This window comes from Nesoenas mayeri (assembly GCF_963082525.1).
Source record: "Nesoenas mayeri genome assembly, chromosome: 25".
Taxonomy (NCBI): domain Eukaryota; kingdom Metazoa; phylum Chordata; class Aves; order Columbiformes; family Columbidae; genus Nesoenas; species Nesoenas mayeri.
Window position 1 is genome coordinate 4,270,898 of NC_137549.1, and position 27,167 is coordinate 4,298,064.

At 62.4% G+C, this 27,167-nt stretch overlaps 1 protein-coding gene across 1 annotated transcript; it reads left to right on the forward strand.

Annotated features, from left to right (window-relative positions):
* Window positions 1-14,224: 14,224 nt before the first annotated feature.
* On the forward strand, window positions 14,225-26,534 carry LOC308049500 (nuclear receptor ROR-beta-like; the record flags this gene model as incomplete). The annotated part of the gene is made up of 10 exons (XM_080359182.1): window positions 14,225-14,231; window positions 20,662-20,747; window positions 20,822-20,963; window positions 21,372-21,785; window positions 22,403-22,524; window positions 22,832-22,964; window positions 23,672-23,779; window positions 24,480-24,590; window positions 25,240-25,352; window positions 25,795-26,534. The coding sequence occupies 10 exons, from the start codon at window positions 14,225-14,227 to the stop codon at window positions 25,954-25,956; spliced, it is 1,398 nt and encodes a 465-aa protein (XP_080215308.1). The 3' UTR covers window positions 25,957-26,534.
* Between the last annotated feature and the right edge of the window lie 633 nt (window positions 26,535-27,167).

Here is a 27,167-nt window from a genome sequence, read left to right on the forward strand (position 1 = left end):
AGGACTAAGGACATCCCCATCTATGGGCACTGCAGGAGAGGGGGCAACACTCTCCCCCCACCCCAGCTATAGGGGACAGCTGGTGGTGACGCTCTTCTCCCAGCCCCCGGTGATGGGTTTGGGCTTCTTTTTATAATCTCCCAAGTAACAAGCGCCAGGAGCAGAGGAAACGGCCTCAAGTTGCGCCAGGGGAGGTTGAGGTTGGATTTAGGAACAATTTCTTCCCCATAGGGCTGTGGGGCATTGGAACAGGCTGCCCAGGGCAGTGCTGGAGTCACCACTCTGGAGGGCTGGACAGACGGACATGAGGTTCTCAGGACATAGTGTCGGGGTGAGTTATGGTTGGACTCCATGATCTTGAGGGGCTTTTCCAACCAGGATGATTCTGTGATCATATTTTCCCCAACATTGCCTGCTTTTAAGATGATGCTGGGCCATCTTGCCCGGGTGGTGCTTTTGCCAAGAAAGGTTGGACCAGATGATCCTGGTTGGTGCAGTTTGATTTATTTGTGGCAGCCAGCGTGGGAAATAAACTCAGTTGAGAGGCTGGGCAGGTTGCTGCCCGGGCACCTCGGCCCCGAGCACCCCCGGCCCCCCAAAACATCCCCATCTCCCGGAGCATCCCCAGCCACACATTTCCCGTGGCCACCACCGGCGACAGCCGCCCAGCCCGGGCCGTGGCCACCAGGTGGCACCAGCCCCCCACGGAAGGTGCCACACGAGGGGACCCCCCCCCCATCCCCCGAAGCCCCTTCACAGTATCACAGTATGTTTGGGATTGGAAGGGACCTCAAAAGCTCATCCAGTCCAATCCCCCCATGGAGCAGGAACGCCCAGGTGAGGTCGCACAGGAACATGTCCAGGTGGGTCTTGAATGTCTGCAGAGAAGGAGACTCCACAACCCCCCTGGGCAGCTTGTTCCAGGCTCTGTCACCCTTACTGAGAAGAAGTTTCTTCTCAAATTTAAGTGGAACCTCTTGTGTTCCAGCTTGATCCCATTACCCCTTGTCCTATCATTGTTTGCCATCGAGAAGAGCCTGACTCCGTCCTCATGGCACTCACCCTTTATATATTTATAAACATTAATAAGGTCACCCCTCAGTCTCCTCTTCTCCAAACTAAAGAGCCCCAGCTCCCTCAGCCTTTCATCACACGGGAGATGCTCCACTCCCTTAATCATCTTTGTTGCCCTACACTGGACCCTCTCCAGCAGTTCCCTGTCCTGCTGGAACTGAGGGGCCACAACTGGACACAATATTCCAGATGTGGTCTCCCCAGGGCAGAGCAGAGGGGCAGGAGAACCTCTCTGACCTACTGACCACCCCCCTTCTAATACACCCCAGGTCCCATTGGCTTCCTGGCCACAAGGGCCCAGTGCTGGCTCATGGTCATCCTGTTGTCCACCAGGACCCCCAGGTCCCTTTCCCCTACACTGCTCTCTAATATGTAATTTCCCAACCTCTACTGGAACCTTCACCCTCCTGGGCACCCCTGACAGCCCTGCAGACCCGAGCGGTCCCTCTGCGGCACTGCAGCCCCACTTGGCTAACGAGGGTCACTTAACGAACGTAGAGCAGGGGCCTTGGGGCCACCAGCCTGGGGTGCCCCTGTCCCCCCGGGGCTCTCCGTGTGTCCCCCAGTGCTACTGTCCTGTCCCCAAGCACCTTGGCTTTACCGAGCCCAGCAGAGCGGGTGGGGGGGTCAGCGCAGTGTTTTTGGAGCCAGAGTCCCCAGCATCCGAGCTGCAGCGCAGGGGCTGCTCTGCCAGGTCGGCTGGAAGGAGCCCAGGAGGTACCTGGCTTCACAGGCTCCCAGATCCCGGCAGGAGCAGGGGACGCTGTGCCAGGGGGACAAGGACAGGGGCGAGGGTGGTGGCGGGTGCTGAGCGCAGGGCGGGCTGAGCTCCAGCGCTATCCAGGTTCATTTTCCCGTGATGCTCTGGTAACATTTTCAGAGCCAAAGCTGGAGGGACCTGCTGGCCAAAACAACCTGGGTTTGTCCCTTCGCTACTCCGCTCTCCCTTGTCACCAGAACTGCTGCTGTCACCCACCGCTGTCACTCCCACAGCACCAAGATGTGCTGCTGGAGCATCGTGTCCGTCTGTCCTTGAGCTGTGGCAGCGGAGGGGGAGCTCCCTCCACCTCTGCCCGCCTGCATCAGCCCCCTCCAAGCATCTTCTCTGCCCGAGGTGTCCAAGGGCTGTGGCTGAGCATTCAAATGTCACCCCACTAACAGGAGCCGTGCAGCGGGGACAGCAGCGCTGGGGGAGAAACAGGAGCAAGCCAGTATTGATTTCCAGCCAATTATCGCTGTTACCAAAGCAGCGCAATTAAAGGATGAGGACACATTTCCAATACCCTGCCTGCCCCTCCGAGGCCAGACTCGGGTTCGCACATCTGCGCGCACGCAGGCGCTCCGTGGCGGCACACGCGTGTACATGCAGGGACACACGCGCCGCTGCGCAGGCGTCGTCAGCGTCTGCTGGGCTTGTTTTCCCCGCGGAGTTAATCTCCCAGCCGCTCTGCTGCCTCTTTTTCCTGCGCAGCCAAGATGCGCGTCCATCTGGCTGCGGCTGCGCCGCCGAGGGTGGGGGCTCTGGGGCGGCTGGCAGGGGCGCCCACCCGGACAGGAGATGGAGCCATGGGAACCTGGCCAGTTTCTGACCCTCGGGGTCCTCTGTGGACTGTTCCCTCCCCACATCGCCACCCCTCCTGCTCCCCGCTGCCCCAGCACGCAGGGCTGGGTCCAGCTCGCTGGCCGCGGCTCTCCCCACACGCGCTGGACGCCGGCCCGGCCGGTATTTCATTTCCTATACTCTGGCAGGACCAGCGCTGGGGTCACACAGCTCTGAGTTACACTATTTACATCCCGTCACTGGCGAGCGACATTTTGTGAGCACCAAAGATGCCAGCAAGGACCAGCCCCCACCTCGAGCTGTGTGATGTGGGTCGCGCACAGGCAATGCCCTTGAGACGTGAGCGAGCTCTGCGTGTGGTTTCCAGCACTGGGAGGGTCGGACGCCTCCGCTCCCAGAGAAAAACACAAAGCCAGGATGAATCCCTGGGTGGGCAGAGCCCAGATCCGCCCCATGCTGTCCCCAGGGGCTGTGCCGCCCGGTGTCCCAGCAGCATCTCCAGGAGATGCTCCCAGAGCGGTGCGGAGGAAGGAGAGTGTCTGGGCTCAGGTTGTATCACCTGGGAAGGAGTTTAAGTGGAAAACCATGGAGGTTTAGCTTGGATATGAGGAAAAAATCCTTCACGGAGAGGGTGGTGAAGCTGTGGAACAGGCTGCCCAGGGAAGCGGTGGAGTCGCCATCCCTGGAGGGGTTTAAAAGACATAGACAAGGTTCTTAGGGAAGTGGTTTAGTGCCAGTCAGGTCACGGTTGGACTCGATGATCCTGAGGGTCTCTTCCAACCCAAATGATGCTGTTATTCCATGATTCTATGGATCTGATAATGGCAGGAGCCCCAAACAGCCCCCTCCTCCTGCAGCTCAGGAGCTCCTCACCCTGCCCAGCATCTCCCGTCCCCAGGGGAGGAGCAGGACCCGAGACCCAACGCCCTGTCCCAGCCACTGTCCCCACCCTGTCCCCAGCGCCGGCCGCTGCTCCGCTCCAGCCTTGCGCAGGTAACACATTAACCTAGTGCTGCGCCAGCCCCTGCCTGCGGCTCCTGCGCTCCCTGCCTGCGTGACACACATCTGGGGAAGGACAGAGGGGTGGGAGGACATCAAATCCTTTTAATAGGCTCAGTGGGTTAGAAACCCCCTCGCAATTACCGCCTTCTCCTTGTCCGGTGCACACAAAGGACCCTTCGGGGCGCTGGGCATGTTCCTGACAAACCCAACGCGGCTGCGGGAGCGGGAGGAAAGAGCAGACGCAGGAGCCCTTTCAGACACTGCGATTTGGTTGCAAACTGCTTAATTTCCTGCACAAAATGATATTTTTGTTGTTGTTGTTGTTTTGATGGAAGGACGGCACTTTTTTGGCATGGTACAATCCCAGGGCTATTCATCCGTCGCCACAGCAACGAGCTCCATCAATGGCCATCCGAGATTGCGGATGATTAGAGACAACATGTAAAAGGTGGAAGACGCTGGGCACCTCGCAAACCTCATCTTCCCAAATGGCTTGAATTATCCTCATTATTTCTCCCCGGACAATTCTCTCCTCAGTCTGCGGGAGACGTCGCTGTTATATAAACACGGGAAGAGCGGAGTTACGAGAGCGGGTGGAGGAGAAGGGAACGATCCTTTCTGGTGGGGACTGACCTGGAAAGCTCATGGCATGGAGGATGAAACCCTCCGAGTTGCTCAGGGACCTGCAAACCTCTCCCCGTGCCCGGGACGAGCATCGCTCAGGGCTGCGTAGGAGCTTTTGGGCTGGAGTGGCCACATCCTGTGCTTCTCCCCAGTCCCCCAGGCCCTTGTGCCCTCCTGTGGCTTTGTCTCGAGCTGTGCCGCTCCTTCTCGGGGACATGGTGGGGACCTTGGGGTCGGTTTGCTCTTGGAGCACTCCAGGGACCCAGCCTATCAGCACCACCTGTTTTGGGGATAAACCAGAGGGAAATGGGTTTGGAGCCTGGCGAAGGCGTTCCGTGTCCCAGTGGAGGGATCTCCCACGGTGACGGTGTCTGCAGGCTGCGCAAAGTGCGGCGGTGTGAAACTTTAATGCCCACCTGCAATATTGATGGTGCTGTTGATGGCAGGGTGGGAACCGCACTGAATGGCCTGAATGTTTCATGTGCAGCTCCGCGCCGGGATTTTGGGGACCATTTCCTCCACTGCAGCCACGTCCCCACCCCTGAGCCGTCTGGTGTGGATAACAGGGTGTTGACACCCCAGTTTGCAGCCAAAGAGTCCCACAGAAATAATCTGGGGGCGTTCTGCTCCTGACTTGGGGGGACGAGCAGAAGTGTCCTTCTGGGCATCTCTCTGCTCCAGAGGGAACAGGAGACCCGGGTGAGGGGTGGGGGTCTCTAGCACCACTTCCCAAAGTGCTGTTGCTGGGTGTCCCCACCCCAGGACCAAAGCACCATGCGGATGGCCTAGAGTGTCCCACTGGGCTGTGCTGGGGACACCGCAAGGGATGGGGACCGCAGCTGTCCCCAGTCCTGTCCTCCCCGGCCATTGCAGGGCTGTCGCCACTGGAAATCCCTCTCCCAGGGACACAGAACCACCGAATGTCCCGAGTTGGGAGGGACCCACAGGGACCATCGAGTCCAACTCCTGACCCCCAAGGGACCGACCCCAGCCCCAAGCGTGCTGCCAGGGGTGTCCATGGGACACGCTCACAGCTCCAGGGACAGGAGGGACAGCTCTGTCTGGGCACGGGGTGGTGGCTGTCCTTGGGGCAGGGGGTGAACGAACCCTGCGCTGTGTTCTGAACGCAGGCTCTTCTGCTGCCAGAGCCAGCGCCATCCCCAGCCACGGTATCACATTGGATTTGAGAGGCTGACACCTGCAAGCTGGGACATCCGTGCCCTTGGGGGGACACATGCTGGCTCCTGGCCAGGGGTCACCCCCTGCCGTGGGTCCCCACCACGTCCCAGGTCCCCTCAGTTGGGATGGTCACCCCAAGCCCCTCCTGCCACCAGGTCCCCGTGCTCGCCCTTTGGGTCCCATTCACCCCAGCATTCCATGGGGACAATGGCCAAAACCCAGACAGGCCCTTTGCAGCGAGTGTGGCTCTGATCAGGCTCAATTAGAGCTGATAATTAACAGCAGGAGAGGAGATCAATAAGGGAAGCGGCTGGCGCTGCAGCTGGGGCTGGCAGGGCTGGGGTCCCTCCTGCCACCCCAAGGGCTGGAGATCCCCCCTCAGGCACCCCATGGCACAGCCATGCTGGGTCCCTGCTCTCCTCCCGCATCCCCAGAGGAGGAGGAGGAGGAGGAGGAGGATGGGAGACGCACGTGCAAAGGCAGAGCCAGGTGCCACTGAGCCCATCACCAGGCTGGGGAGTGACAACGAGGGGGAACCCCCCTATCCCACGGACCTCAGGCTGCACTGGTGATGGAGACAGAGCTGACGCTCCGGGTCGGGAGCTCCGGGGTGGGAGAAGGAGTTAATTCCTACACCGAAAAGCTCTTTGCCGGCATCTCGTCTCTAATGGAAGAGTCATGTTGGATTAGTGGGCGGCAGCGCGAGTTGCGGAGCGAGCGCCCTGCCTGCCGGCGCCCGGCCCCGAGGATGGCGGGGAAGCCATGCGGAATGGCAGATCTGGGCCACTGTGCCAGCGCCGGCGGGGGACGCCGCGGTGGGGACCGCAGCCGAGGACGGGCGCGAGGAACCCGCCGCAGCGGGCTGGCACGCTGGTTTTTGTCCCCATGGCGGTGGCTCAGCGTCCAGCCATGATGCACCCGCGGTACCCAGGGATGCTTTTCCTCTATTCCCAACTAGCCCGGGGAAAATCAGGTTCAGAAGCGAGGATACCCCAGATTTTCACGGTACAGCAGCTCCAGTGAGCTCCCTGCGCCTCCACCACTGCAATCCAATAGCCAAGGGTGGGTGATGCCCGGGCGATGGAAAACTGAGTCGGGCACATTGGACACCATGTGCTCGGCCTCCCCTTTCACGCTCCTTATCGCATCCCCGATGGTAAATAAACCACCCGTCTCCCCAGCAACCCAGCCGGGCGCGGGGCCGCGCCGGGAGCGGAGTCCAAGGTGACGCGCGGTGCCGGCGATGGGAGCCAGCGGGGAGCAGCGCTTGCCCCCCGCCCCTCGGCATGGCACGGGGACCCGGGCAGCGGGTGCTGGGGATGGTGGGTGAGCCCCATTTCCTGGTGCGATGCCACCTCTACAAGGGGCACTGAGCTCCCCAAAGCCATTCAGCAGTCCCAGCAGATGGGAAAAGTCTGGAAAACGGGAATATTTGCCACCAAAAGTCATAGCAAGGTTCTTGAGTCACCTTCAGGGTGAACGTGTGTCTGAGCTGGGCTCTCCGGTCCCCGGCAGCACGAGCGACGGCTGAAAGCACCAGAGCATCCCTGACCCACTGACCCATAAAAACGAGGCGCCCCGGAGCGGCCGCACCCTGTGTCCTCCAGCCGAGCACCCCCCTCCACAGGTAACCCCTGCAGCCCCCCCGGGCAGGGCTGGGTCAGCCTGACCCCCCCAGCTGCTCGAATCAAGCAGAGCCCTTTGTTTTGTGCTTTCATGTTATTTAATTCTCCTCTCTCCTCACTTGCACTGCAGGGGCAGCAGCTAAGCCCAGGGCTTTGCTAAGCCAGGATCATATTAAAAGCACAGAGAGGAAGAGTTTCTGGTGCTAAGCTGCTTGCGGTAACAGAGATGGATTTAAGGAAACTGCTCCCAAAGTGATATTATTGCCCAAAAGCACCGGGCTGGGGGGGGAGGCAGCCTGGGATGCGGGGAAAAGCCCTGGGCTTGTCCTTGGTGGGATGCACCAGCACCAGCATCACCACCGGCACCGGCACCAGCGCTGGCAACACAGCGCTTGGGGGTTTTGCCCCATGAGGCCACAACCGGGACCAGGACCCACAACCAGGACTGGGACCAACAGCTGGGACTGGGACCCACATCTGGGACCGGACCCAGCCCATCGGTGCCAGGCGGGCGGCGCAGGCTGCGGTGGGAGGCTCACCTGGGCTTTGACTGTATTAGAAGCTAAGTCCTCCGGCATGGCTTTTTCCAGAGCCGCAGCCAAAAAGGTGCTTACGGGGCCAAGGCAGGAGCCTGCCAAGCCCTAATTAGAGATGCTCAGCGGTGCAGCGGTGCTAATTCCCAACCTTTCGCCTCTGGATGCTGGGATTTAAACCGCAGCAAAATCATCCCTGGGACACAGGCACTGGGGTTGGGATGTTGGAGTGAGAGGGGGATAAACATCCCTTTTCCTCCCCAAGCTGCGGTGGGCTGGGAGCTGCTGAGACTCCCTGGGCTGTCATTGATGGGTGTCCCCAAAAGGTCTCCCCGCTGTGACACAGGGTGACCTGAGCCCGGGCAGGGGGAGAGGCCGGAGCGGCTCCCTGGGCGCTGTCCTCTCTTTCTCTCGTCCTCTCTCACATTAATGTGTTAACTTTGGCCAAGAGCTTTTCCCACTGACCTACTGATCTTTCCTATTTCGGTCCCTGGAATTAAGAGATTGTTGGGATTAACTTGCGCTAAAGCCTCCAGATCAGCTCTGGAGCGGGACGCCCAGGTACGGGTGCTGCGGGCAGCCAGGGCCACCGGCCGGCGGGAGGAGGGACCCGCGCGAGGCCGAAGGCTCCAGCACGGGGCGGGAGGGGGCTGTGTGCAGGACCCCACACTTGAGCGACTCGGGTGCTCGCAGCTCCTGCTTCCCCCCGCCCCGGGGTTTTGGAGCTGCTGCAGTCAGGGCTGAGAACCCCCAGGCGATGGGAGGGTGAGGATGCCCAAAAGTCACCCAGCGATGGGTGGGTGCTTTGGGGACACCCTGTGCCCAGCCTGGCAGGTGTCACCCAGCAGCAGGGATGTGATCAAGGGGGGATGCGATCAAGGGGGGGATGCGATCAAGGAGGGGATGCGATCAAGGGGGGATGCTCCCAGCCCCCTAGAGCTGCTGGGCAGCTGCCAGCACCCCACGTCCTCTGCGGGTCCCTCAGGGTGACACCTCATTGTCACTGGGCCACCAAACCCCTCGCTGTTGGCAGCAAGGGGGGGTCCGGCCACTGTCTCGGCTGAGCCAAGGGCTGTTTTTTTGCTGCATTTCATAGAACCACTTTGGTTGGAAAAGACCCTCAAGATCACCGAGTGCAACCGTTGACCCAGCACTGTCACCAGTCTATGTCTCATGGCCCATTTCCTCAGTATCCTACTTTGGGGGCAAAAAATAAAATCCAAAAATATCCCTTTTTCACCCTGGTTTGGGAGCTCCCCTAAAGGCAGGCTGCTTTTCCATCTGCAGGGACCCCAGGGAGCCCCCATCCCCTGTCCCTGCCCCAGCCCCAGGGACCGTGTCCCCCTGTGTCCCCATCTGCCCCAGGGTCCCCTCACTCGCCGCTGCGCACAGGAGCAGCCGCACCACATGAAACTCGCAGTTTTGTGGCTGGGAAGTTCAAAAAGATGGAGGCAAAGGGGGGGGGCAGGAACAGCCCGGCTTTGAAGGTGCCTGGAGATTAACTCAAGGCCACGGCGGAGGCTCCGAGACTTTTACAGCAAAACCTCATTAAGGAGGGAGCGGGGGGGCGGGGGGGCAGGGAAATCTTCTAAGCAGGAGGAAAAATGTTTGATTCAGCAGAAACAAGTGGGAAAAAAGCCCCTTCGCATCCCCCCCGCTCCGCTTTTATCTGTCTCGGGGGACCGGGCCGGAATATGAAATCTGCCCCTCTCCTCTTTCCTGTTTATCTCCTAATTATTACGCTGGAGATTCGCAGCGCCGCGCGGTGCCCGGGCCGGTGCCGAACGGGGGCGGCGCTGCCCGGGCCGGGGGAACCGCCCGGGGACCCCTCTGCACCCCCGGCGCCGGGACGAGCCCCCGCGGCAGCGCGGAGCAAACGGGGCACGGGGGTCCCAGCCCCGTCCTTCGGGCGCCGCTGTTCAGGCCCTGCGGGGACCCCCGGGGAGCGCAGCCCGGCGGGCGCCGGGGTCGGTGCAGGGTGGGGCGGACGCCGAGCTCCCCCGCGGAGAACCCCCCGGGGCGGATGCTGCGGCCGCCCGTGGTCGCCCGGCACCTTGGCCCACTGACCTACTTTGCATATCGCTGCGCCGTGGGCGTGTGGGGACGGGGACGGGGATGGGGACGGGGATGGTAACAGGGATGGGGATGGGGATGGGGACGGGGACGGGGATGGGGACGGGGATGGTAACAGGGATGGGGATGGGGATGGGGACGGGGACGGGGACGGGGATGGGGACGGGGACGGGGATGGGGATGGGGACGGGGATGGGGACGGGGATGGGGAAGGGGACGGGGATGGGGTCGGGGATGGGGACGGGGATGGGGATGGGGACGGGGACGGGGATGGGGACGGGGATGGGGATGGGGAGGAGTTGGGTATGATAATGAGTACAGGGATGGGCACGGGGATGGGGAAGAGAAGCGGACAGTGACAGGGACAGGAACGGGGATGGTGACAGGGATGGGGTTGGGAATGGGGATGGTGACAGGGACAGGGATGGGGATGGGGAGGAGATGGGTATGATAACGGGCACAGGGATAGGGACGGGGACGGTGGCAGGTGCAGGGATGGGGACAGGGATGCCATGGTCCAGCCAAGCAGCAGGGGATGCTCCAACTCACCCCGCAGAGCCCGGGGCACACGGAGGTTCAGCCCGGCCACGGCCCCCCCCACCCCCAGCCCCTAACGAAGGCTCTGCAGCCACTAATTGCTTGGGACTCCCCTCGGGGTGCAGCATGAGACTGAATGTCCCTTCCCTGGCCAGCCACAGCTCCAATTAGCCTCGTTATCCTGCATTGCAGCTGATTAAGGGCCAGGTAATTGCTGCGATGTTGGATGTCCCTTATAGCCACGCGGCCAGGGGCTCCAGTTATATCTGGTCCCACCCGCCCCCCACCCCCACACAGCCCTTGGCCCTGAGTGGGGACAGGGACCGCCCCGCACAGGCTGTGGGACTTGGGTGTGCTCCCCACTGCTGCCTCAGTTTCCCCTTCTCCACACTCTGCTTTGCACCCATCACCCACCCTGCCGTGTCCAAGCAGCACCCACGCTGTGTCACGGGCCACCGCCATGGTCCCACACTACAGTCCCACGGCACAGCCCTATGGCACAGCCCCGTGCCAGCTTTGTGCCGTGGGGCGGTGACTCGCGCTGCTTTGGCAGAGCCATGTGCCCAGCGCCACGCCAGACCTGGCCGGCTGCCAGGGGCTGGCACAAGTGGCAAAGCCACATCTTGTCACCATGGTCCGAGGGCACCGGACCCTTGTCCTGCACCGCCAGGGCCTTTCAGCAGCAAGGCAGGAATGAAAGGTGACACCGATGCCACGGAGGGTACAAAGCAGCGGGCACCCTGAGCACGGGTTCTCTGTGCTGTTAACCCCACATCAAGGCTGGGAGGTTGCAAGTGCCCCCACATCCCCTGCAGCCACCCCATCCCTGTCCCCACTGCCCGCCCCCCCCGGCACTGGGGACAGGACCTGCGCTGGCACTGGGGCTGCCACAGGGCACCCAAGGACAAGCTGTGGGTCTGATCTGTGGCTGCCAGCAGTGGGTTCACCCATGACCTGCTCCCCGTCGGGCAGGCTGGCCATTCCCAGCGAGAAACTGAGTCACGGGGAGGTGAAGGGCCCTGGCAGTGCCACGGCAGGGACCCCACGGCAGGGACCCCACGGCAGGGACCCCACAGCAGAGCCACCGCAGGGACAGCGCTGCCGGCCGGGGCGAGTGCAGCACAGCCCGGCACAGCCCGGGGGCCCGGGGCAGGGTGAGGGGCTGCGGGCGCGGGACCGGGACGCCGACGGGAGGAGAGGTTCCCCTCTCGCTGGGTGTGGCACAGGGAGAGCAAACAGTGATTAAAGCCCTATGGTGTCATCCCAAATTCCTGCTCGCCTCCAGGCCAGGGGCCAATTGGGAAGATCCCAGTGGCAGAGCCACTGCTGTGACATGGCCATGGGCTGGTGGTGTCCCGGCGTCTGTCCTGGCCCTGACCACAAAGGGTTGGTGGTGAGACCAAGCCAGGGAGTAGGGGGAGGAGAAGGGCAGTGATGGGGTGGCAGAGGTTTTGTTTCTAATACGCCCCCAATGCTGGTGCCACCTGCGATGGGCCGGATCCAGCCCTGCTGGACATGGCCCCTGGCATCACCCAGGGGGTGCAGCTCCGGCGTCCACCCGGGTTCTGGCAGCACTGGGATGTCACCGGAGTCAGCATCTCTGCACTGAGCAGCTGAGAGCGGAGCAGCACTGGGGTCCATGTCACCACATGATGGGGTGACAGTTTTTAGGGGAGGTTCAGTGGCCTCCAGAGCTCCAGTGGCGGTTCAGTGGCCTCCAGTGACGGCAGAGGTTGGGCACCGTGTGCGAAGGGTTAAGGTGAGGGTGTCGGGGAGGGTGCGTGGATCCGGCGTTGCTCATGGCAGGTGTGGTGCCGCTTATGTAACCTCATACTTTTGGGTTGCGCCGGGGGCACTCGGGGAGTATTTTCGCTCTCGCTCTGGTGTGGTTTGGCCGTAACCGTTCCAATGGCGAGCCAGCGGCCACCTCGTGGGAGGGGCGAGTTCGCCGGGGCCGGACCCCGCGTGCCCCAAAGAGTCACCGTGTTGCTCCCGGTCTCAGTTTCCCCATCTGCGAAACGCGGCTAATGAGGCTGACCTCCTTCGGGCAGCGCCTGTGACCTTCGGGGACGGGCAGCGGCCTCACGCCACGCGCGCTGCCAGCACAGGGGCCGCCCCCACCCAAAACGTGTGCCGGGCCAAGATTCCGGGGGCTGCGCTCGCAGCAGCCCCGCTGGACGCGGAGCCTGTACAGACCGAGGCGAGACGTCGCCCCGCGTCCCGTCCGCGTGCCCATCCGTGCGGAGAAAGAGCAAAGCCGCGAGGAAGCAGCGAACCCGTTCCCAATCGCCATCAGCAAAATCATGTCAGACAGCAGCACTGGAGCGCGGAGGCGGCTCGGCCCCCCGCACCCCGCGCCCCCCCGCCCACCCCCCCCACCGCGGCAGAGCCAGGGCCGCTCGGCACAGGGTGGGAGAACACGAAGCGCCGGCGATGCTCAGTGTGGGGACAGTGCCGGTGAGAGCCCCCCAGCCACCCCAGCAGTGTCCCTGCACCCCAGCTCGGACTCGTCCTTGGGGACAGGTGGGGGTTGAAATCACCCTTTTCACATCTGCTTAAATAGTTTAATTTAAGGGGTTGTGGGCCACAGTGCCCCTTGAAGAGCCCAGCTGCAAGGGCCGGGGGAGTCTGGGGAGGAGACACGATGCCACGTGTGTGTGGATACATCGGTGCCCGTGGTGAATGCCATCATGGCTGATATGGTGCCCATACCACAGCTGTGGCCGTGGCTGGGGGCTTGTTTGTGCCTATGGCAGAAGCCACATCCATGTCTATGGTGGGTGCCACGTCTGTGGTGGATGCCCATGCCCACGTCCATGGTGGGTGCCGTGCCCATAGAAGGTGCCATGCCCATGGTGCACGTTGTGCTCATGCCCATGGTAGATGGGCACACAGCAGGTCTCCAGGCCAGTGCCACCATCCCCAGGACCCAGGCACCCCTGGGTGCTGCTGAGCACCATGTCCCCTGCACCCTGAGCCCTGGTCTGGCGGTGACACAGACCAACCGCCCTCACCCCTGCAATGTGGCACCACCGCGACTCTGGTGACCGGGTGCAAGAGTCACACCACGAACCCCAGCCAGGGGGCTTTGCCTTTTGCTGTCACCTCAACAATGACCACGAGGTCTTGTTGCGTGGTCCAGAGCCACTATTTCTCCGTGTTTATGACAGCCACGTGTTGCAGCACCCCATCATCCAGGATACCACCGGCCCCCAAAGCCCTCTGTGCACGCCATAGCACGGACAGGGTGGCAATGGCTCCTGCCACCTCCCGAGCTCCCCCTGCTCCCCCCGCGCTCCGAGCGCAGGTCCCCCAGCCGGGACATCCCCTCACACCATGTCACCTGCACCGTGGTGTGGGGACACGACGTGGCTGTTGGAGGGTCCCCAAGTTTCCCCCACCCCCCAGCGCTGGGTGTCCGCAGCTTCTTCGGGGCCCGCAGCCCGTCTGCCGGGGTCCCGGTGCCCGCGGGGGGCGGACACGGCGGAGCCGCCCGGGGCCCGGGGCGCTGATTCAGCGGGACACGCAGGCGGCCCCGTGCCTGGGCGAGCCGGGACAGGACGGGCCGGGCCGGCCCTCCCATGGGCGGGCAGCAGCCGGGGGTGCAGCGCCGAGCCCCCCGCTGCCAGAGCCCGGGGTGCCCCAGCCCGGGGGTCCAGCGGCCCCCGGCGGCCCCCGGCACCCCCAGCCCAGCGCCCGTTTGCAGCGCCGGGCACCGGCACGGCGGGAGCGGCGAGGACCGCGGAGATGATGGAGGAGGAGGAGGAGGAGGAAGGGCAGGAGGTGGGGCTGGAAGTGAAACCGATTTGGGGGGGCGGGGCGGGCTCGTCATGTGAACGGCCGCATGCTCGGGCAGAAGTGGGTCAGCGGTGCCGCGGAGGGGCCGGTGACAGAGCCGCCCCGTCCCTCCCGGTGCCTCCCAGTCCCTCCCGGTGACTCCCGGTGCCGCCGCTCCCCGCTCCGCCGCACGGACCCCCATGCGCCCCCCGGCGCGCTCCTGACCGCCGCCGGCCACCATGCGAGGTGAGTTTTTTGGGGGGCTGGGGACAGCGAGGGGGCAGCGGCAAAAGTTGTCTCCTCTGGGGAACGGGGGGGACCCGGCATCAGCCCCGCGGGAGCACGGGGGGACCCGCGTCAGCCCCGCTGGGGACATTGAGGGACCCGCGTCAGCCCCGCGGGGGACACGGAGGGACCCGCATCAGCCCCGGTGGGGGCCGTGTTCCTCCTCCAGCTCCCCCGTTCGTTGGGAATAACATTCTTGTTTATTTTGCTTTGCTTTCCGACGCCGGCTTAGACCCGCTCTTAAGCTTTTCCTCGCACTAAACCCCTTAATCTCCTCTTCAATATGTTGCTCCCACCAGTGCTGGGTTTAGTGCGGTTTTTCTTCTCCCGGGGCTGTTCGGGGCCGGGTCGGCACAACCGAAGGGACCGGCGCGGTTTCGGGGTGCCCCTTATCCAGGGAAGGGGCTGAGTCTCTTCAGCGCCTGCCTGATTTTCATCCGTTATTAAAAGCGATTCCTACTTTTCACCCTCCACTTTGCAACGCAGGCAGTTGGGAGGAGGAGGAGGAGGGAGGGAGGGAGGGAGGAAGGCTCCGTCGGGACGATGCACCGGGGCCGGTGATGGTGACGCAGCGGTGGCCGGACCCAGCGCTTCCCGTGCCCGTTCCTCATGGAGCTGCTGGGACCCAACATCCTGGGGTGGGATTTTAATCCCCCGTCAAAGCCGTTTTCCATCACCACCTGAGCCCTCCACCGCACCAGGGCTCGCTGGAAGTTGTGCTGTGCACATCTCTAGGTGTGGGTTTTGGGGTGCACACATTTGGGTGTGTTTTGGAGGTGAACATCTAGGTGTATTTTTGGGGATGTACATATTCAAGCTCCTCAAATCGTTTTTCCTCCCTCCCTGGCGCAGACACTGCGGCTCTGCCGCCCGCCGCACTCTTGTGTAATGGAGGAGCCAGGCAAGCCCCCCACATCCCCTTCCCACCCCATGACATCCCAGGATTTCACCTTTATTAGTACGGAGGGAAGCGTTAACACCTGCCTTAATTAATAACACCACCTGGCTCTTATGTAGCGCTTGCACAGCCAGCACTGGCCTTAATTAGCAGCTGGGTGAACTTTTCCTTTTTTTGAAAAACAGCTTTTCTTTCCCGCTCCCCAGTGACGGTGTGTCGGCCCCAGCTACGGGCCGAACCCCCCGATGTCACATCATTTCCCCGCATCGGGTGTTCCTCCCGCAGTGCCTCCCAGCACAGGGTCCCCGTTTCTCGCCAAAGCCCCAGTGCTACATGGTGACACGGAATCGATCCAATCTCTGTTTTGTTCCCCAAAACCACCTCCGCTCTGCCCGTTTCCCCGGGGCCACTGCAGCTCCTCGCTCCTGTCCCTCCCGCAGCTGCGCCGACGCTGGCCGAGAGGCTTTGCCTCCTCTAATCCTATAGAGTTTCCAGCCCTCCCGCTCGCTTGTTTTGCAAGTGGCGTGGCGAGGAGCGTGCGGTGGCTCGGCAGCCTTCCGACTTGTCCTAGTGACCTAGATCTGTCATTGGAAAAAATCAGAGAGGGTGGAGGAGGAGCTTCCCTGCCCGTTTCGGCAGCGTGCCCACGCGGGCAAGGACGGCCAGCACCCATCGGTCCTCCTGCACCACGGTTGTGTCTGTCCCGGGTACTGCGGGATGGGGATGGGGATGAGAATGGGGATGGGGATGTCCGTGCCCTTCACCTCCCAAAAATAAAGGTGGAGGAGAAAGTTGGGCACTGGCAATGTGGGGTCCCAAGGGATCCAGCCAGGAATTGGGATGCTTGACCCTCATAACCCCGAGGAGAAGCAGCAGGTGGAGGGGACAAGTGCAGTGATGGGGGGACATGGGTTGCGGTCCCCGCGGGTGGCAGCAGGTTAACCATGCAGCTGGCTGTGCTGGCAGAATCCCCTGCCCATCCCTCCTCCCGGCACGTTTAACTTTGAACTCGGCAGCGGCTATATAAAGAGCTGCTAATGTCTAAATCGCGCCCGCTTTATTGGATGTGGTGAGCGGAGCTGCTCTTGCTGCCTTTATTTAGCCCCATGGAGATAATTCCCTCTGATTTAGCTGCAGGGCCTGCGGGATGGGGGTGTCTCCCGCTCCAGCCTGGTTTCTCCCCACCCCAGGCTGGTGGCAGGTCCCCTTCCCCGCCACCGCGCCTGTGCCGCCCTCCTGCGCCAGCCAAAGTGCAAAGGGCTGTGTCCCGTGTGGCGGGGCGGCCTTGGAGCGGGGCCGGCGAGCCGCAGCACCCGGGTGGACCCGGGGGAGCCCATCGCCCGCTGCTGCTTGGGGGTGACCAGCTTGTTGGGGTGTCCGAGCCAGGGACACACACTGCACCACGAGATGGGGGAAAACGGCGCTGTGCTGAGGATCGAGGTGGCTGTGGAGCCACTGCTTGTGTGGCCTCGGGTGAAGGTGGCCGAGTGTCACCCTGGGGCAGGGGGAGAGTGGCTGAGCCCAGTTCTGGCCCCAAGTTTCCAGGAAATCTCTGCTAATCAATTAAGAAACCGGTTCCTACCTTCAGCATCAGCCTGGCCCTGTTTCCCAGTTCATTTCCCTGTTCGTTTCCTATTACTCTGCTGATGTGTTGTCCCCGTGGCACTGGAGCTGGTGTTTTGAACCCCAGGGCCGCATGCTGCGAGCTCCATCAGCCTCGCGTGGCCCTGGCACGCTCCGTGTCACCCACAGGTGCACAGGTGGGGACGGGACTCGCTGGCGGTGGCAGCTGAGGGACCGGGATGCTGGGGGACCTGGGAGTGCTGCAGTGTGGGAGCCGGTTCAAAAGCAAAACAAAGAGCAGATGCAAAGGGGTGATCATTCCCTTTATTTACTCATTTATTCCTCTGCCAGCCCTGCCCCGCAGCCACCTCCCCACAACACAGCGGTGGCCGATTGCTGTGGGACGTGCGGCGGCTCCTGTGGATGGATGCAGGTGGAGCAGCGCAGGTCCTGGGGTCAGAGGTTCTTGCAGGGAATGAGGGAGCGGAGCCGGGTTTTGGGGCAGGGATGGGGAGGTGGGGTGGCATCGTAGGTCCCTGGGTGTCCCCACGGGTCCCTGTGTCCCCATCCTTCCCATGCACTGGGGGTGCTGAGCCCCGCGGGGGCTGTGCATGCACCCCTGTGTCACTGGGGGGAGAGGACAGTGGTGACAGAGCATCCCTGTGACCTTGGAGGGGCGGCTGCTAATTACCGGAGGCGCCCGTCCTGCGGCATCGATCGCGGCAGCGGGATGGGGCACAAACCTGCTTTCCCAGCGGGGTCGCTGGTAATGAGCTGGGGCACCGGGGACGCTGCTCCCCACGGCGGCCGAGGGGGCGTTTGGGGCAGGAACAGGCGCGGAGCCACCTCCGAAACACCTGGAGCGGGGCTGGTCCCACCCCCGGCAAGGGGCACCCAGGGCCAGGGTGGGTTTGCTCCCGTGGCCCCGTGTGCGCACCCAGGGGAGGGGGTGACAGGGAACCCGGGGGCTGTGCAGGGACAGACGCGTGTCCCCGGCAGGGAGCTGCAGCTCTTGGGGTGCAAACGGGCGTCCCCAGATTGAGGTGTCTCCCCAAGGGCCCCGTCCTCGGGCGCCGGGGGCGCAGCCTCGGTGTGGCCGCGGGAAGGGTTAACGGCAGCGGCCGCTGCGCTTCACCCCCGGGCAGAAAGTGTGTCAGTGGGACAGGACGGGACAGGACGGCTCCAGCGGGGCCACCGGGCAGGGACCGCCCGCCGGGCACGGCCGAGCCGGTGGCCGGTGGCCGGATGGTGCCGCTTACATAAGGGCTGGCCGGTGGCAGCGGGCGGGAGTTGGGCAAGAGGTATTTACAGTGGGAGGGGAGCAAATACCGCAGCCGGGACATTTTAATTGCCAGCTGGAGATTGTTATTTATTTTTTCAGACTTTTTTGGTTTTACTGCCCCCTATTTTAGCCCCGTGGGCCCTGGGGCAGTTTGCTGCCTGTCCCCCCCACCCGGCAGGGGAAGGATTTGTCCCCACCTAAACAAAGCCCGTTTTGCACGGCGTGGCCGGTGCTGGCGGGGCTGTGGCAGCAGGAGCCCGGTGGGGACGCTGGGGCACGGGGGGGGTGGCTGTGGCCGGGGTGCGGGGTTTGCTGTGATGTTTCCCCTCGATCGCAGGGGGTTTGGGGGCTGTGGGGTGTCACTGTGGCAGTGCCACCAGCACCCCCGTCCCTCCCTGTCCCACTGAGTTTGTCCCGGGGGATGTGCAGCCACTGTAGGGGCTGCAGGGGGGACAAGGGGACGCTGAGGGAGCCAGCGCGGTGATTCACCGGGGCTCACAAACAGAGCCACAATTAAATGCTGTTCTGGGCTGTAATTGCCATCGCGCCGGGGTTACAGCCGTATACCCACGTCAGTTATTTGGAGCGAATGTCTTACGAGCGGGTCAGGTGTCGGCGGTGGGCACGGCCATGTAATTAGCAGGATGTTAATTAGAACCCCAAGAGGCTATGGGCACACAGCAAGTGGTTGGGGCTTCTGCTTGGCAGCATCCAGGGTGATGCTGGAGGAGCCGGGACAGCGTCGTCCCCTTGTCTCCTTGGCTCTGGGTCTGGGGGTTCCCTGTCCCTGGCCTGGGGGTGCAGGGGCGGGTTTGGCCGTGGGTGTCACATGAATCCATCGCTGTGATTGGGAGCCAATAAATGGTTTTTGGGGCCCTGTGGGGTGCAGGGGCCATGCTCAGCCCGGCTGTTTTGTCAGTGAATGGGGGGTGCCAGGAATACTGGTAACTGGGGGGGCTGGGATTACCAGTTAATTGGGGGGTCCGGAGTATCGGCTGCGGGCGTGAGGGCGCGGTGCCCCGGCGATGCATCACCCGCCGCTCCCGGCGGCTGCAATTAACGTTGCATAACAAACCAACATGGCTTCTTGCCAGGGGTGGCATCACCTCCCTGTGCCCCCTGCGCTGCCACCACCGCCGTCCCATCCCCTGGTGACGCGGTGGGGAGGGGTCCCTGCGGTTTCCAGGTTGCCCCCCCTCTGGTGCGTGGGTGAAGGTGGTGAGTGGGCTGGGGAGCTGGGGGTGTCTTGGTTGCTGGAGCCCCCTGGCAAGATGGGGGTGGCCACATGTCACTGCTGTCCCCTGGCAAAGCGCTGAACCAGGGGCTGTGATGCCGGCACAGAGTCGGAGGGGCTGGGATGTGGCTCAGGGTGGGGACAACAGGCACCCTTGGGAGATACCTGGCTGGGCAGCCCGGGAAGGAGGGGTGAACCCCAAAATTGCCTGGTGCACTGGGGCAGGAGCTGAGCAGCGAGTCAGTGGATGGGGAAGGGATCCAGCGCCCCCACTTGCACCCATGCTCGGGGCAAGTTCTTTCCCTGGATGGCTGGGAGCAAATCTGCCCCGGGAGGGGGACTGATAGCAGCCCTGGGGGCGGGGGGACCTGATAGTATCCCTTTGGGGGGGTACCAATAGCATCCCTTGGGGACCGATGACAGCGCAGCTGCCCCCTGCACATCAGGGCTGCTGCTGACCCAGCCCAGCCTCCCCCAAAGGGAGGGACCCCGGGGCACCCCTGGGTACTGGGGTGCAGGTGGCGCTGCCGAGCGCGGGGACCGTCACCCACGGGGTGGCCTCCAGCAGCAGCGCCTGCAGAACGTGTCCCTTGGCCAGCACCGCTCGCTCCCAGGGAGAAGCGAGGCAGAAGGGAATTACTGCAGCCGGATTTGCACCGGCCCGGGAGATTGGAAATAACCGTAATCCGGCTGGGGGGTTATTTTGGTGCGCGGCGGCTGCCCAGCACCCTCGAGAGCGACGCCGGGGCTGGAGCGCGGATTAGCGGTGCAGAGATGCCGGGAGGCACGTACGAGTCCTTGGGGGTGCCCGTAGCCCCCCCGTCGCGGGGCGGGCAGAGCCAGCCCAGATCTGGGGCAGCTGGAAAATGAGGAGGACGAAGCCTATTAGCAGCTCAGTGCCAGCCAAGCAGAAGCGGGGAGGGAAGCGGATTTGAGGGGGGAAGGGGGCCGGGACCTTGAGCTGGGGATGGTTATGTTGGTCCTGGGTTTCAAAGGAGCTGCTGGGGGGGGACAAGGGCCCCCCAAACCAGACCCCCAGCAGGAGAGAGCCCGTGGCTGCAGGGATGGGGATGGTCCCTGTCCCGGGTGCCCCCCATGCGCAAACCAGCTGAAAACTGCAGGGAAAGCTTCCGAAAAAGGGTCCAGGGTGGGCTGGTGCACAAATGTGCTGCACTGCCATAGCTCAAGGGGCTTTTCTTCCCATCTCTTGGTGCTGGAGAGGATGGGGAAGCAGACAGGGGTGTCTGTTCCCTGCATGCACCTTTTTGGGGTCCTCTCTGCGGTGCTGGTGGGTCCAGCTCTCGTGCCTCAGTTTCCCAAGTGCCCAGCGGAACGAGGGTGATCTCCCCCATTCAGTTCATCACCGGCTATCATTCACCACCACGGTTTCCCCTTTATTTTCCCTTTGCCGCAGCCCAAATCGAAGTGATCCCGTGCAAGATCTGCGGAGACAAGTCCTCGGGGATCCACTACGGCGTCATCACCTGCGAAGGCTGCAAGGTGAGGCTGGGGCCGCCCGGGGCCGGGTGCGGGGGGGCTGGCAGCGCATCTCCCAACCTCCCGGTGCCGTGCAGGGATTCTTCCGGAGGAGCCAGCAGAACAACGCCAGCTACTCCTGCTCCCGGCAGAGGAACTGCCTGATCGACCGCACCAACCGCAACCGCTGCCAGCACTGCCGCCTGCAGAAATGCCTGGCGCTGGGCATGTCCCGCGACGGTGAGTCCTGCCCGCGGTCTGTCCGTCCATCCGCTCCCCTGGGGGTTCAGGCTGCTGGGCCTGAGCTGCTTCCCCAGGGGGCCAAAAAAAGGAAAGGAGGGTTTGGGGAGCAAGGAATGCTTTTGCATTTTCTGCAGGAAAGTTTAAATACAGGGTGTTTGTAAAAGGTGGACTCAATTTCAGATTGCAATGACTTTGAAATGGGGTTCATCTTTTTGAGACACCCTGCAGTTTCTGTTCCGTTCGACCCAGGGTTGGTCTGGGGTGGGGGTGCACCCTGTGAGGTCCCTGCCCCAAGTCAGGGCTCAGACACCCCGATCCAGGCGCTCCCCAGGACCCGTCCCAGGGCAGGCGGGTGGTCTCTGTAGGTCAGAGCTGCCCTGACGTGATCCCCCGCTCCCCGAGCAGCGGTGAAGTTTGGCCGCATGTCGAAGAAGCAGCGGGACAGCCTGTACGCCGAGGTGCAGAAGCACCAGCAGAGCCAGGAGCAGAGTGGCGGCCCCAAGGATGAGCCCGAGCCCCTGAGCCGCGTCTACACCACCAGCGTCAGCAGCGGGCTCTCGGACCTGGACGACATCTCCACGCTGTCCGATGGGCTCCTCTTCGACTTCCCCCTCACCCCCGATGGCAGCAGCACCTACTACAACCTGGACCTGCTCACCTCGGCGCAGCCCTCGCCCGACCAGTCCAGCCTGGACGTGGCCGATGCGACGCTCATCAAGCAGGAGTCCATCTACGAGCTGATGCTGGAGCCGGCGCTGCTCGTGCACGGAGCGCTGGAGAGCGGCCAGCTGCCCGCCGACATCTCCGTCCTCGAGATCGGTGAGCGCTGCTGTGGTCCTGGCGCGGTGCTGGGTACACATGGGGCATACGGCCCTGGGGCCGTATAGAATCATAGAATCGTTTTGGTTGGAAAAGACCCTCAAGATGATGGGGTCCAACCATTCCTGCACCTCTGTCCCTGCCCCGTGTCCTGAGAACCTCATGTCCGTCTGTCCAGCCCTCCAGGATGGTGACTCCAGCCCTGCCCTGGGCAGCCTGTTCCAATGCCCCACAGCCCTTTGGGGAAGAAATTGTCCCCACATCCAACCTCAGCCTCCCCTGGCGCAACTTGAGGCCGTTTCCTCTGCTCCTGGCGCTTGTTCCTGGGGAGCAGAGCCCGACCCCCCTGGCTCCAAGCTCCTTTCAGGCAGTTCAGAGATCAGAAGGTCTCCCCTCAGCTCCTGTTCTCCAGGTTAAACCAGGTGGTGGATGAACCATCCCTGAGACATCCCAGGCCAGGCTGGACAGGGCTCTGAGCAACCTGAGCTGGTGAAGATGTCCCTGTCATGGCAGGGGGGAGCTGGGAAGGGCCCTTCAACCCAGACTATTCTACAAGTCTATGATGGGGCGCCAAGGGGTTCCCCAGGACCCACCACTCCCCGTCCCTTGCCTTGCAGACCGGGTGGCCCAGAACGTGGTGAAGTCGCACCTGGAGACGTGCCAGTACACGACGGAGGAGCTCAAGCGCCTGGCCTGGAGCCTCTACTCCCCCGAGGAGGTCCGAGCTCTGCAGAGCAAGGTGAGCACCCCCGCCACAGCCAGAGCCACCGCTGTCCCCCCGTGCTGTGCTGAGTAAGGCGAGGAGGATGAGGAGGGTCTTGTGGTGCTTTGGGAGCTGTAAAAGCCCAGTCTGGGGGGATATGGGGTGGCAGGTCACATCCTGGGTGTCCCTGTGCCACCAGCCTCCATGGGTGACATGGCACCTGGGTCACGTCCCTGCCCCGTGGAGTGGGGACAGTGGGGACAGCAGAGTCAAGGTGGCAGGGTAGCAGCAAAGCTGAGGTGACAGGTGGCAGGCAGCCCTAAGGGACGTCCCGTGCCCGCAGAGCTGCGAGGCCATGTGGCAGCAGTGCTCGCTGCAGATCTCCAACGCCATCCAGTACGTGGTGGAGTTCGCCAAGCGCATCGACGGCTTCATGGAGCTCTGCCAGAACGACCAGATCATCCTCCTGAAAGCCGGTAAGAGGGGTCCCCGATGTCTCCCTTGGTTGTCCCCGGGCTCCGTGTTGCTGCTCGGGGAGCAGGGGGTGGCTGGAAGGGACATGGGGAGCAAGGAAAAGCTTTTCTCCGTGGTCACCCTTAACCAAATGTCACCCGGGAAGTGGGATGGAAAGGAGCAGGGGGGTTTCCGCAGGAACAGGGGCGCTCACACCCATGTCCCCCACCCACCCCTCCGCCCAGGCTGTGATACTGAATATGCAGGGAACTGAATGTGCAAAGCCCCAGAATGCCAAAAAAGAGTGGAAAAGCTGCTCAGTTTGGAAACTTTTGGGGCTGGGGAGCTGAGAGCTTCACAGGGGCAGTGGGTGCTGCACCCAGCACGGAGTGGCCATAACTGGCACAGAGCCGGCCATACCAGACACGGAGTGGCTGTGCCCGTCATGCGGCGCTTTAACTTGTTTTTTCATTTCTTCCTTCTCTCTTAATTTATGTCGTTTTCCCCCTCTCCTCCCTCGGCGCTCCTCCACAACCCCTGCGTCCGGCTGCGAATGACTGGGTGGTGTTTCCCTTTGGTGAAATATCGTCATCAAAACTGGAAACCTTAAAATAAAAATTGGATTTATTGGAATTTCTGCTCCTGGGAACGAACAATCTGGGTTTTCCTCTCTCTCCCGCCTGGTCCGGGGTGACGAACGCCCGCCTGCCCGGCTCTCTGCCGGCACCAGGCTGCCTCGAGGTGCTCCTGCTCCGCATGGTCCGCGCGTTCAACCCCCTGAACAGCACCGTCCTCTTCGAGGGCAAGTTCGGCAGCGTGCAGATGTTCAAGTCGCTTGGTAAGAGCCATTTTCCTACACCTCTCTCAGGGTTCTCCTCCCCTTTTAGTGCTCGAATGGGGCTGGGTGTGCGGCGGTTGGACTGAGTCTCCGGGGGACGGGAGGGGTGAGACCCCCACTGTTGGAGCGATAAAGGACTCAGCAAACAATTTGATTCAATGTGAATCACGCTAAAGCCATTTATTACAGAAACAAGCCTCCTTATATATGCAACTATATTCTAATCACGCGTCCACGCTCCAAGCATGGATTCGCTAAACGAGTATCATGGGCTGTCCATGCACTGGAGTCTCACTGATGATACGTCCGATGATTCACGCCACGCCAGGACCCCGGTGATTGAGGAACGCCCCTCTTTCTAACAGCACATTCTGTTCTCAGCTTCTCGAAGAGGCCTTGAGATTCCTTTGAGCCTGACTAATTCAGCAACAAACCTTTATCATATCAAGACCCCTCCACACCCCACTGCATTTGTCCCCAGTCCCCTTGGGACCAGGTTGTGCGCTGTGGTCTGGACCCACTTTCCGCCGCAGCCCGAAGCCCAGCGATGCTGAGCACCCCATGCTGGGCCCCGGTCCTTCACCCGTCTCCTCTCCCCAAAGCTTTCTGAGGGTGCTGCTGGGGCGGTGGGGGGTCGGGTGCCAGCGGGTAGCACAGAGCTGTGACGTGTCCCTCTTGTCCTCTCTGCCGTCCCCATCAGGCTGTGACGACCTCATCGGCGCCATCTTCGAGCTGGGGAGGACCCTGTGCCGCCTGCAGCTGTCGGACGAGGAGCTGGCGCTGTTCACTGCCGCCGTCCTGCTGTCCCCGGGTGTGTGGAGACACTGGCTGGGGAATCATAGACTGGTTTGGGTTGGAGGGACCTCCCCAGTGCCCCCCACTGCCATGACAGGGACATCTGCACAGCTCAGGTTGCTCAGAGCCCCGTCCAGCCTGGCTTGGGATGTCTCAGGGATGGTTCATCCACCACCTCTCTGGCCAACCTGGGCCAGGCTCTCGCCACCCTCAGGGCCAACAATTCCTTCCTCATGTCCAGCCTGAATCTCCCTCCTTTAGTTTAAAACCATCACCCCTTGTCCTATCAACAGGCCCTGCTCAAAAGTCTGTCCCCATCTTTCTTTCAAGCACTGGAAGGTGAGGGGGTCTCATGCCAAATCTGGGAGAGCTGATCCATCAGTCTCAGTGCTGCTTCCATGGTATATGATTTAAATTATTCCCAGGAAAGGAGGTTGGGGAAAAAAAATGCATCTGAAAATGCACAAGATGCTTCTGCCAAACCTGGTGAGAGGAGGAGCCGTGTCCCCCCAGGGGTGCAGAGGGGCCACCTGGCTGTGTCGTTGTCCCCAGATCCACCCCAGGGAGCTGGGGGGTTATAGAGCAGGAGCCCAGGCAGCGTGCTGGGCAGAGCCTGTGGGGTGCTGAGCAGAGCCCGCGTGGTGCTGACCTGCCATCCCCTGCAGATCGGCCCTGGCTGACCGAGACCAAGAAGGTGCAGAAGCTGCAGGACAAGATCTACGTGGCGCTGCAGCACGAGATCCAGAAGAAGCACTCGGCCGAGGACAAGCTCTCCAAGGTACAGCGCGGGGCCGGGGGAGCGGAGCCGGGGCCGTGGCCATGCGGAGCTCGTGAGCCACACGTGGGCCCATTTTGGGGGTGACCCGGGGACCTGCTGAAGGAGAATCTCTGTTCCAAGGGCCGCGTGTCTGTCGCAGCACCCTGTGCCGTTCTGGGCAGTGGCGTTTTGGGGTGAACGGAGCTGGTTTGGGAATATTTTGGGCAGGATGGAGCTGGGATGGGTACAGGGGACACTGGGGACTCCTCGCACCCTCCCTGGTGCTGCCTGTCCCATGGAAAGACGTGGGTTTGGAGACAAGGCTGCCCAGAGATGGGCAACCCATTTGGTGCTGGTGTGCCAGGGGTCCCCAAGGCCACCCGCCTGTCCCCAAGGGACGGGGAAGGCGGCATGAGGGATGCTGGCCAGGAAACCCCATGGTCACCGTTTTCTTTCCCCACAGATGGTTTCCAAGCTGCCCTTGATGAAAACCATTTGCAACCTGCACTTGGACAAGCTGGAGTTTTTCCGTCTCCTGCACCCAGAGACGGCCGTGAACTTCCCGCCCCTCTACAAAGAGGTTTTCAACTCGGAGCTGCAGTACAGCGACCCGCGGGAGAGCTAAGGCTGCAACCCGCCGGCCCACTGCGGCTTCCCTGAAATCTGGAGACGAACTGACCTTCAGAGGTTTGGGGCAATTTATTTAAATCAAATAATCAAACTCAAGAGAACCTGGGGGCTGGGGGTCTCCCTGGCCCCGTTTCCTCGCTGTGGATTGCAATAGCTCTTGAATGTAAAGCACCTTGAAGGAAAAAGCGAACGGACTTTGCCATACCGTGAAATGAATGTGAAACCTCCGCGGGAGAGGAGACGCTCCGGCGGTGGAAAGGGACCGAGTCCCCCTGCGGTGCCGGGCAGCGCACCCGCCGGCACCACGGCCCTTCCCACCGTCCCGGCTGCACTCTCCGTCTCTTCTTTTTAATTATTATTATTTTTTAATTATTATTTTTATTTTATTTTTTACCCAAACACAAGGCATGGGGAGAAGAAGGGGCAATGCACACTCGGCCAGATGGGGGTGAGTGGGCCGGTGGGGATGGCTCAGGGCTGGAGCCGAGGGGAGGGCGAAGGTGGCGCCTGTGCTTTATCCCTGCTGCCATGGGTGCAGCGAGCCCACGGGTCACCTCGTGAGCCCGGCTGAGAGTGGGGAGGGACTGAGCGCAGGATGGTTCCAGGGAGAGGACGCCTGGCACAGCGGGGTCTCCGTGGGCTCCGTCACGGCGGGGTCTCCATGGGCTCCGTCACGGTGTTTCCCCAGTGCCAGTTCCCCGTCCCGTGGGGCTTTTCGGAGCTGATTCAGCAGGTCCGACCGCCTCGTGCCACTTTCCCGCATCCCAAGAGCTTTTCCAAGAGAGGCTTTGCCCTTGTGACCGTGGCCAAATCCTGGCTGCTCCAGCCCAGGGCGCGGGGCTCAGTGCCCATCCCCGTGTGTCCCCGCGGGCCGCGTCTCTTTGCTGTCACCTGTAGTTTTCTTACCAGCACTGGTGAAACGGTCCCGTGTCTCGGCACCGGGGAGCTCTCGTTCCTCTGCCCAGCCCAGCGCCGGGTCCCTCGTCCCGCGCCACAACTGCCACCGCAGCTGCTGTCACAGCTTGAGCTGGACCCAGGATTTTACCCCCAGGGAACTGTTACTGTGGGGTCTGTTCTCAAGTTGGCAGGACCTGGGGTCTTCTTAAGGGAGAAACTGCCGTTTGGGGACAAAGGGAAGAGGAAAGTCCTTATTCCTTGCCCGGGAAGCCGCGGTGTGGCCAGGACCCGCCGTCCGGGCTCGGGAGG